Below are 11325 nucleotides of genomic sequence, written 5' to 3'. Positions count from 1 at the left end.
GGATTGGAACATTCTCTGCAGGGATATGTGATTTCGTTATCCTTTTCAGATCCGTAAATGCATCTGGCATTTGATTTTTTATTTTCTGCAAATGGATAATCTTTTGCACCTCTTTTTCATAAATAGAGGCACACATATCAAGATGAGATAATGATGGATTTTTTCATGAATTTTCCCGTTTGATTTCACCAATTTCTCCCCCTAATTTTGGGGAAAATGCCTCATCGAATCGACAATCTGCAAATCGAGCAGTGAACAAATCTCCCGTTAATGTCTCGAGATAGCGAATAATGGAGGACGATTCAAACCCAACATATATTCCTAACCTTCTTTGGGGACCCATCTTGGTGCGATATGGCGGTGCTACAAGCACATATACAACGTATCCAAAAATTCTTAGATATGATATATTAGGTTTATGACCCAAAACTAATTATAACGGGGAATATTTATGATAATTTATCGGTCCGGGACGAATTAGCATTGCTGCATGCAAAATGGCATGACCCCAAACAGAAGTGGGTAATTTCGTTTTCATGAGTAACTGTCTTGCTATCAATTGCAGACGTTTAATCAAAGACTCTGCAAGGCTATTTTGAGTGTGAACATGAACTACAGGATGTTCCACTTTTATCCCAATTAATAAGCAATAATCATTAAATGCTTGGGATGAAAACTCAGCAGCATTATCAAGTCGAATAGACTTAATTGGATTATCGGGAAACTGTGCCCATAATTGAATTATTTGTGCCATTAATTTTGCAAACGCCAAGTTGCAAGATGACAATAGGCACACATGAGACCATATAGAAGATGCATCTATTAAGACCATAAAATATCTAAACGACCTACTAGGTAGGTGAATAGGTCCACAAATATCCCCTTGTATACGTTCCAAAAATGCAGGGGACTCAATCCCAACCTTTGTTGGTGATAGTCTAATAATCAACTTGCCTTGATAACAAGAAGTGCAAGAAAATTTATTATTTAAAAGAATCTTTAAATTCTTTAATAGATGCCCATTTGAGTTCTCTATAATTCGTCTCATCATAATTGATCTAGGATATCCCAATCGATCATGCCAAAGTACAAAAGTATTGGAATTAGAAACCTTTTGGTTTACGATAGAATGTGCCTTAATTGCAATAATCTTTGTCCAATACAGGCCACAAGATAAAGATGGAAACTTCTCAATAACCCTTTTCTGGCCAGAGACATTCTTAGTAACGATGAGATATTCGAGATTATTCTCATCTATTGTCTCAATATGAAATCTATTTCGACGGATATCTTTAAAACTCAACAAGTTCCTCTTGAACTTGGAGGAGAACATTGCATTCTCTATGATAAGTATTGTTCCCTTAGGCAGAGTTATATTAGCTCTTCTAGAGCTTTCAATTAGATTACTACTACCATAAATTGTAGTAACATCTGCCTTACACATACTTAAATGAGAGAAATATTTCTTCTCTTTGAATATTGTATGTGTTGTACATGAATCAATTAAGAAAATATTTTTATAATTGAACTTTGATCCAAGTTTGATTTGAAAGATATCCATATTTGCTTCCCATGGTTTGACATACAAAATAAGTCTATGAATAAATATTAGTATTTTTAGAGAAAAGGAAAAAGAAATAAAGTTAAACCAATAATTCAATAGTGACCTTTTAATGCATTTTCTAGCAAATTCTAATTATTATACAAATAATTACGAAGCAAAAATAATACAATTATAAGTACATGAAAAAAATATTAAGGGTGAAGTAACAAAAGTTGTTCCAGGGTGCTTGTAAACCTCTTCTTAAAGAGAATTAAAGTAACGTAAAGGAAAATCAAAAGGAATTAAAAGATTAGTGAGACTAGGACACTAATTACTTATCTATTACTCATTGTTTGTGAAATTTATGAAATTTAGGAAATACATATATTCATAAAACTACATAAGAAGTATTATTAAGTGCAATAAATATTACAAGATATTTATTCATTAGATACTACGAATAGGAAAACATAAAAATCAAAATGCTCAATCATCTTTAACCATAGATCCATCACCGATCGAGTGGTTTAATTTTCCATCAAGGTGCTCAAAAATATCTGCCACATCCAAGTGGGTGATGTCAAATTCATTGTCATAGACAAAATTAGCTTCATGAGCTTTATCCTTTAGAAATGCTTGATAAAGCTCAACCAAATATTTTGGTATGCGACACATATTTGCCCAATGCCCTTTTCCACCGCAACGATAACATTCAGTTTCTGAACCATTTGCCCTTGGCCCTTTCCACTTTTGGTGGTTATTTTTCTTTGTGGGGTGATTAACAGCAGAAAAATTTCTTCCTTGGCCATGGCCACGGCCACGGCCACGACCACGACCACGAACAGGGCCACGACCTTTTCCACGCTTAGAATAATGGGAATACACCTCATTCACTTCAGGCAATGGTGTAGATCCAGTGGGTCGATTTTTGTGATTTCTCATGAGCAAGTCCTTGTTTCGTTTAGCCACAATGAGAAGAGAAATCAGCTCAAAATACTTCTTGAAACCTTTCTCTCGGTACTGCTGTTGCAAGACCATATTGGAGGCATGAAACGTTGTGAACGTTTTTTCAAGCATATCATAATCAGTGATAGTATCTCCACAGAGTTTCAATTTAGAAGTAGTTCTGAACATCGCATAATTATATTCAGAAACAGACTTAAAGTCTTGGAGCCTCAGATGAGCCCAATCATATCGTGCTTGTGGAAGAGTGACCAACTTTAAGTTGTCACATCTTTCCTTTAAGCCATTCCACAAAATAATTGGATCTTTGACTGTGAGATATCTATCTTCAACCCTTCATCAAGGCGATGGCGCAAGAAAATCAAGGCCTTAGCACAGTCTTGGGTAGATGCTTTATTTTTGTCTTTAATGGCGCCTCCAAGACCCATTGCATCTAAATGGATTTCAGCATCCAACACCCATGTCATATAATTCTTGCCCGAAATTTCAAGGGCAACAAACTTTCTTTTCATAACATCTGTCATAATTAAAAGAGGAGAAAAGTTATACCTTAGTTTTTTTAAAGAGCTTCTTGAGACGGTAGAGTCTCGTGCTGATAACGTGTTATAAAATATAACTCAAAGTAACAATATGGAACAAGGAAAACCATGCCAAGAGATATATAGAGAAAGAGAGGAGAGAATCTTATTACCAATTGTATGTATTTTTCTATCTATTACAAGGCCTTTACATAGGCATGAAAAGTGAAAAAAATATGTCATTAAATATGTCATTAAACATAGAAAATATGTTATTGAATATGTCATTAAGTATTTGAAATGAAGATCATGGAGGAAGAGTAGACATCAATCATAATTTAATATTTCTTATAACATAAAAATAATAATATTCCTGAAACTAACTAAAATACAACTTTGTAAAGAAAAACAAAATAAATTTTAAAATTCTAAACAAACACAAATGCAAGCACCACCTTTTAAGTGATTTGGTTCACAATGAAAAAGAGAAATACGAGGTCGCTTTCTTAGTGCGGCAAAAATGAATAGAAGAAAAATAATTCAATTATTTAGATATAACATGATTCCTAGTCCATGCATTTTTATCTTTATTAGAGTCAAAAAGGCTAACCATAAGCATATACTATCAAAGGCAAAAATAAAAGTCTTGGATCCGAATGTCTCAGGCATTCCATCATTATTCACCTTTATCTTTTATTCTGACCAAACAGTTTATTACATTTAATATTCCACAACTCTCATTCTTTTTTTTTTTAATTTTTATTTTTCTTTTGTTGTCTGGTACATGCATTACAGCGCGGTTCGATTAAATCTGTATTTGCTTCGGAAAGTCTCATATTATGAGTAAAATGCTCCCGTAAAAATGACTAAATATGTAGAGGCAGGCTTATGCGCTATGTCGAGAGGAGTCACTGACACCCGTAAAGTTCGGCAAAAATTTCATGTATATATGCATATATATGTCTTTAGAAAATAGTGATATATTAGTAGTGGATACCTCATATATACAAAATAAATTTTGGTTGAATCCAAAAGAGCACCCCGACCTTCAAATCCTAGATCCGTTTCTACCCGCACGAACCCGAAATTTTTGATTAAAAATGAAGAAGTACTTTTCACTCCACCTCAATTTCATAATTTCCATTCATCTTCGTAGACACACATACTCCATTAAATTATAAAGGCGTTGCCTGTTATTTATTTATTTACTTATTTTGTCAAGTCAACTGTTCCACATGCACAAGTCCTAGTCCTAATTTATCAACCCCTTAAAATTCTATAAAAGTGTGAACCTATGAAAAATGTATTGTGGATAAATGAATGAGAAATTCAACTTTTGCAGACTAGCCTTATTGGATCCATTCTATAATATTCTTGTTGTTAGGTATACGACTCCAAAACAAATCTTTAGTCCAAGATTTGCAAGCTAAACCATGCATTAGTTTAATTTGTCGGGCAAACATTTTGCTTGGTTTTCATTCTTCTACAAATATTTTACACACAAGAATTATATGTATATATTGTTTACAAATTTCTGCATGCCTTAGTTTTCTATATTATAATTATTATTCTTTTTTTATGAGTCAAGCACGTTACGTTAGATTTCAACGATAAAGTATGCAAATAATTGTGTAATCTTAAATTGTCATACTGGTCTTGTGAATGAAGTATATTTCGGGATGATCTTGACCATGATCATGTCATATGTTAAGTTGTAATGTATATTTTAATTGTGTATTAACGGTGCAAAGTAGCTTGTGTAGCAGTACGTTAGTCATTAACCCTGTAAAAATTTTATTTATACAAATATAAAAAATTGAGTTGTATTTCAATTTTCAAACATTTTGAAATTTAATAAAAACATTAAAAACATATTTGTTTTTATTTTTACTAGTATATTTGGATAAATTCAACTGAAATGGTTAATCATTTGATAAAAATATGTACTTAAAACACAAAATTACTAAAAAAAAATTTAAATCAAGACTACCCAAAAAAACAAAAAAAAAATGAACTTTTGAATGCCCGTATGATGGACAAAGAATTTTTTGTCAAAAATGTGATACTACTTTTAATTAATGTGTTCACTCGTGTGTGTGTGTGTGTGTGTTTTTTTTTTTTTTTTTTTTGCATATGAATGAGATTTTCTTTTTGTTTCTAATTTGGGGTTCAATATTCGCATTGAGACTCGATTAAGTACGAATTTATGTGGAAAATTTTTATATTTGAGGGTAAAATGTTCCCTAAAAAAACGATTTTATACTCATGTTGGTTAGCAAGGAGATTCATTGCAGCCCCCATTAGGCCCCAACTTGAATCCTTTAGTTCACATTCCCGCCTTGCTTTTTTATACAGTAAAAAGAAATGGCCCTCTTTCTCGTGTACTAAGAATCTTGTAGTAGCAACAAGTATAAGTAGTACTCACCTATAAAGATTATATGTGATTTATATCCACTAACCATATTTCTCCTTTTCCTTACTTTTTTGGCCTTTTGTGTTTTTCCCCCTACCATTTTGCCTCTTGAGATAAAGCTAAAGTAGCAATAGTACTATAGTAGCATCATAAAAAGCAAACTACTGGCTACTTAGTTATAAGTAAGTCTCCTAAACCCTCATTTCCTTTTTATTGTACTCTCTTTTGTTTTAGCTCTTTCAAACCAAACAAACAAGAAAAAAAATATGGAAGATCAACGTAGCCCTCTTAGCTGGCCTTATAACTACTTCCTTGAAGAGGTAATTTTAACTAACATTCTTATTTCTTTGTTTTTTTAAGTTAATTAACATTTTTGTTTATGTAAGCCCTTTTATTACACCCCTAACTATGTTATGCCGACTCTCCAAAATATTGCGGCACCCATATCAAATTCTTCAAAAGTACACTACTTTTGGAGCATCTGACACACACTCGACAGCATTTTCGGAGAGTCCGAGCAACGTAGCTCCCTAAACCCCATTTTTTGTGTGTGTGTGTGTTTTGTGAGTTATATAATGTGGATTTTGGAATTGATAGGGAATAGAGGAATTGAAGCATTCTTTGGTGTACACAACATTGGAATTGGAAAACACTGTCATTTCTGCACATGAGGAACTTGCTAGGAAAGATGAGGAGATTTTGCACCTCAAGGATCTTTTGACTAGAGTTGTGAAAGAAAGAGATGAAGTTCAAGGCAAATGTCAAAGGCTTGGAATGGAGAAAATCTTACTCCAACAACAATTACTCCAACAACAACAACAACAACAAAAAGAAGTACAATTCCGATTCCAATTCCAAAAGCAACAAAATCTGGCTATAGAAAGTGCACCTATTTCTAGTGGCACAACAAGTCATGATCAAGAACATGACCAAATTTTAAAAGGAGTAGTTGACTCTAACAACAACAACAACAACATTGGACTTTCTAATTCCTCAGATTGTGATGAAAACAATGTTGTTGTTTCCCCTCCATTAGTCCAAGATTTAATGGAAAAGATTGTTCTCAAAAAACCATTGCCAGAAAAAGGGAAGTTTTTGCAAGCTGTAATGGAAGCAGGGCCACTACTTCAAACACTTCTTTTAGCTGGTCCACTTCCTCAATGGCAACATCCACCACCACAACTCAATTCCATCGACATTCCTCCTGTCACTATTACCTCCCCTACGCCGCGGCTACTCCACCAGGACTCCACCCTGAGTAGCACCGGCGCTGCCTGTGCCAGCGCCGGAGCATGTTTTGGGAAGAAAAGGGATGTTGGTGCTGATACATCTCCACAGTCAATTTCCAAGTATCAAAAAGTTGTTCACCAGTCATCATTGACCAACATGTAGTGTTTTCTTTCTTTTCCCACCTTATAATTAGCTCACTTTAGCTAGTATTTTTTGTTAGTTAACCATCCGTAACCGAAACTTACTGGGCCGACTAATTCTGATTTCCTACAAAGAGTTTTTCTCTTCGTAAAACTCGAACCCGAGACTTCTAGTAAATGACAGAGGGATCTTATTTGACCGGTGGTTCAGTTTATCTTTCCTTTTCATACCGTTTAAAAAAGGTGTGAAAAAGGAGAACAAATTATCAACATGAAATGGATGGCTATCATGCATGCCATTTTCCATCCAATTAGGATTTGTAAAATTAGTTGGTTTGCCTTAGAAACTAAGCAATGGTTATAATTATTAGCTAACAAAAACTTAGAGGATTTGACAAAAGGCCTAATTATGAATGGCCTTTTACTTAGTCTGGTTTTTAAAGATCAATGTCTCACTATAAAGTGTTGGATTCTTGATCATGACTGCTGCTTTTGTTTTCAAGCCCTTTGATTTGGATGAAGAGGAGTTTGATCTTTTGATTTAGTAACCTTTTGATTGTAATTATTTCCCCATGTAATATGAGTTGGGGAGGCTTTTAGAATTCTCCAAACTGTTGGGGAATTTTTTTTTAATTATGTATACTTGCTACTCATTTTTCTCTTGGACTAATTTTGCATAAAAATATTATGCAAGGTGTATCTTGAGAGATTATGATGTTGTATAATTGGCTTGTCATTATTGAGAAGATGATTTAGTTTAATGAAGGCTTTGCTTTCTTTTTGCTTTTATGTCACATTCAATTCCAAGTTCTTTTAATTATTTATTATGATATAATATGACCTGAAGAAGCAACAAGTAATTTAAAAGATTTCAATTGATCCTACTTTCTATAAGGTGTACCTACCATACATGGTTTATGTCTGCCATTAAAATGACATCTCTAATTGAAGTTACTTTACTTTCACTTTCATGCAAATATAATAAAAGGGAAAATGAATTACTTTTATCTCATTGGTAAATAAGAAATATATATATATACCTTTGGAAAATATAGGAAATATCCATTTTAACCCTTTCCATATTCATGGGGAGGAAAGAAACAAATACTACTTTAGTTTTGCTGGACCAAGTACAAGTAGTTGAACTAGTCTGTGAATCTGGTAACAAAACCTTGAATATTATTGTGTATTACACAAAGGTCAGGTTCATTGTTTGATTTAAAATACAAAAGTAGTGAAATAAGTCAATGCAAAATCAAAAGTAAAATTAGGATGTTGCTTTCATTGAAGCTGTTTCTTTCTCATGCTTACCACATGATAATCTTCCCTCCTATTGGAGATTTGGGGAGATTTTTCTCTCCCTTTTTCTTTTCTTTTTCTTGTTTTGGCTGGGGTGAGAAGAAAAAAAGAACTTACTCACACGCATTAGTGTATACTTTTATTCAGTTAATACATAATATATGTCTTCACATATACTATTGCTTATTACTAAGCAATAGCTCATTAATATATATTTTCACCTTAATTTATTACTAAACCATAGTAGCTTGATTTGATTTGGTATACTATATAAATTACCGTGTAGAGCTTGATTTTTAAAATGCAACGAGGGAAATAACATTGTATAGCCGCTCTAAATTATTATTGTATAAGTTGAAAGCCTAATCCAAGATCATGTTTACCTTGATGCGACAATGGATAAATTTTATTTTTGATGAAGGTCGTTGTAGTCATATCCTTTTGTCTTGGGCTTTCTAATTCATGGGCTTCTTTTGTTTTGGGCCTTCAAATCCAGTAATGCTTTTGGGATAATGACACTTGTAAAAGTAAATAGTGGCTTTTAATATATGAATGATCGACCAAAACTAACTACATCCGCTAGTTAAATCAGGAAGGTATTGGAGCACTCGATCAGTTTTTCGCCATATATTATGCCTATTGGCCATATGCACCAAATTTTATTTTTTATTTTTGGGGTCGAATTTAGACCTCTAGTTAAGGATATATGAATTCCAACCATCTCACACAACAGTTTGTGGTAATTTTGTTTCATGCTATTTTACTATTGCTTATGAATTTCAAGAATAATTTATCTAGCTTAATGTTTCTTAAGTGCTGTTTGTTTTAATATTTAATTTACAATCCCTTGAGAAAGGATATAGGGAAGTTTTCCCAAAAAGTAATCCAAAACGGAGGACCTTTCTCTCAAGATGTGTAAGAAATTTGCTGCGAGTCTAAGGGAGTTGGGAGTTGTGAGCTGGAGAAAATTTGATTCAAAATTAGTGTTTACATCAAATTATCAGATAATTGATGATATATATTTGTACATAAACTTTTATCACTTAGTAATAATTAGTTAATATATGTGTGCGCGTGTCTATATACATTCCTTTTTTTTTTTTTTTTTTTTTTACATTCTTATCTTATTTAACCACTTAAATGTGATAAATAAATATGATTTGTCAGTGTGATGTGCAAGTAAGTATTTTCCATTGGAAGCTTGCCATCTTGCTTGCAACTCATACCAATCTTTAATCTTACCGTCCATTTATTTGCGTCTATGTTTTTTTCATTGGTTTTGCTACGTATTATGGAAACTATTGGAAAAGGTAAGAAAGGGAAAAGATTACAATGATATAAATTATGCACAAATATATATATATATATATATATATATATATATATATATATATACTTTTTGACTAGTAAATGTAATTGGTTTTGACCGACCAATCCAATTTTATATTTTGATCATCTTATTGGAGAATTATATAAGTTTAGCCGATCCTAAAAATAATAGTCGATGAAATATATATTTTTAATATTATAGTATATATATATATATATATATATATATATATTATATATATTTTAGCTAGCAAATACGCACCTACCAATTTTGTATTTTGCCATCACTTTAAAAGTAATACAGAATCCTTTGAAACCGTGGATTACTCCTTATCTCATTTCTTGGTACTCTAATTATAAGATCCACTTTTCATTCCTTAATTCTCTCAAAACAACAAATATTCCCTTCCCATACTATTACCTCCATTCCAACATTTTCTCTGTTTCATTAAAACCTCAAACTCTCAACATCTTCCCCTTCCCCTATTTCCTCCCAATACATTACCAATGTCCGGCGAAACAACCACCGCCGCTACCATGTCCGCCGCCGCAGATCAAGAATCAGAACTATCCACCACCCCAAACAAACCACACATAACATGGTCCGATTCCTACACAAAAGCCCACGTCGCAATCCAATCCTTAGCTTCAATCATCCCTTTCATTCCCCCCTCCCTTTCCTCCTCCGAAACCCCCGCATTTTGCCTCCTCCACGACTCCGAAACTGCCGCCCAAATCTCCACACTCCTCCGCCAACCCGACTCCGGTTCCGGCGACAACAACCTCTGCCGCTGGCTTTACGACACTTTCCAATCCTCCGAACCCGAACTCCACCTCGTCGTCCTCCGATTCTTACCCATAATCGCCGGCGTTTATCTCTCTCGGGTCAATCTCCATATACCATTAGCCGGATTTGAAGCTGTTTTATTAGCTTTATACGCACACGAAACTTCCTCACGTAATGGCCAAGCAATTACAGTAAATATTCCCGATCTATCACATTCAAGCATTTATCACGAAACAAATAAAGTCGCGAAAAATTCAGCCACAGAGCTAAATTTGGCTGTGATTTCCCCGAGTTTAGAACCGTACGGTACGGTAAGATCAATGAAAAGAGCTAGAATTGTTGGTGTTGCGTTAGAATTATATTTCAGCAAAATCCCACAAATTCCGGTTGAGTCCAAACTTGATTTCTGTGAGTTTTGTAAAATATGGTCAGGCCAATATGGCGAAAACGACGAAAATGGGGACGTAAAAAAGAGGATTAATTTGCCATGGGAATTGTTTCAGCCGGTTTTAAGGATTTTGGGACATTGTTTAATGGGACATAAGAAGAATGAGAAGTTGAAAGAAGCTGCAATTGGTGCATGTAATTGTCTATATGAAAGAGCTTTGCATGATTTGAATACAAAGGCAATGTTAGCTACTGGTAGTCTTATTAAGCTTGCGAAATTGGATTTGGAAAGTGATGATGTTGATTATACTGAAATTATAGAGTCCAATACCATTACACTTTGAGGTGTATTTGTATTGGAATCTGAACGCGGCACAGACAAATTTATGATTTTAATTCTATGAGTTCAGGATTTTAGTTTCACTACTGAAACCATCACCTTGTTTGAGTTGTGGGTTCATAGCTTAATTTTTCATGTTGAAAATTTACATGTAGGATAACAATTATGGACTAAATTGAACTCATGGTTAGAACTGTTGGATCCGCCCGTGTGCATGTTTGTTTTGTTTTTGTCCTGCTATGAGCTTTTTCCTTTGTCTTTGGAAAAAGGTTCAAATTTCCCTATTTATTATCCGAAAGTACTCAATATTGTAAGTTAGCAAATAATCTCATACTTATCATAAAGGAAGCCGTGGCACAAAAATGAGTGTACTCTA

At 33.7% G+C, this 11325-nt stretch overlaps 3 protein-coding genes across 3 annotated transcripts; 2 read left to right on the top strand and 1 right to left on the bottom strand.

Moving 5' to 3' along the window:
• Window positions 1-2029: 2029 nt before the first annotated feature.
• Window positions 2030-3030, bottom strand: LOC104085463 (uncharacterized). Its single transcript, XM_009589503.2, has 2 exons — window positions 2840-3030; window positions 2030-2669 (listed from the first exon to the last, which is right to left on the bottom strand). The coding sequence occupies exons 1-2, from the start codon at window positions 3028-3030 to the stop codon at window positions 2030-2032; spliced, it is 831 nt and encodes a 276-aa protein (XP_009587798.2).
• A 2439-nt stretch (window positions 3031-5469) lies between these two features.
• On the top strand, window positions 5470-7601 carry LOC104085462 (uncharacterized). Its single transcript, XM_009589501.4, has 2 exons — window positions 5470-5757; window positions 6035-7601. The coding sequence occupies exons 1-2, from the start codon at window positions 5704-5706 to the stop codon at window positions 6827-6829; spliced, it is 849 nt and encodes a 282-aa protein (XP_009587796.1). The 5' UTR covers window positions 5470-5703; the 3' UTR covers window positions 6830-7601.
• A 2190-nt stretch (window positions 7602-9791) lies between these two features.
• On the top strand, window positions 9792-11255 carry LOC104085461 (uncharacterized). The gene has a single exon (XM_009589500.4). It carries the CDS (start codon window positions 9943-9945, stop codon window positions 10951-10953), a length of 1011 nt encoding a protein of 336 aa, XP_009587795.1. The 5' UTR covers window positions 9792-9942; the 3' UTR covers window positions 10954-11255.
• The last annotated feature ends 70 nt before the right edge of the window (window positions 11256-11325 follow it).

The sequence above is a fragment of the Nicotiana tomentosiformis genome, chromosome 5 (genome assembly GCF_000390325.3).
Source record: "Nicotiana tomentosiformis chromosome 5, ASM39032v3, whole genome shotgun sequence".
NCBI lineage: Eukaryota > Viridiplantae > Streptophyta > Magnoliopsida > Solanales > Solanaceae > Nicotiana > Nicotiana tomentosiformis.
The sequence above is the reverse complement of the archived record's forward strand: the minus strand, read 5'-3'. Positions and strand labels throughout refer to the sequence as shown.

What these genes read in the sequence shown, in the direction of transcription:
- LOC104085463 (XM_009589503.2), bottom strand. Translation starts at nt 3,030, where the DNA reads ATGACAGATGTTATGAAAAGAAAGTTTGTTGCCCTTGAAATTTCGGGC. An exon ending in CGCCATCGCCTTGATGAAGG is followed by an intron (nt 2,670 to 2,839) that starts GTTGAAGATAGA and finishes TGCGATGTTCAG; the next exon opens with AACTACTTCTAAATTGAAAC.
- LOC104085462 (XM_009589501.4), top strand. Translation starts at nt 5,704, where the DNA reads ATGGAAGATCAACGTAGCCCTCTTAGCTGGCCTTATAACTACTTCCTT. An exon ending in ATAACTACTTCCTTGAAGAG is followed by an intron (nt 5,758 to 6,034) that starts GTAATTTTAACT and finishes TGGAATTGATAG; the next exon opens with GGAATAGAGGAATTGAAGCA.
- LOC104085461 (XM_009589500.4), top strand. Translation starts at nt 9,943, where the DNA reads ATGTCCGGCGAAACAACCACCGCCGCTACCATGTCCGCCGCCGCAGAT.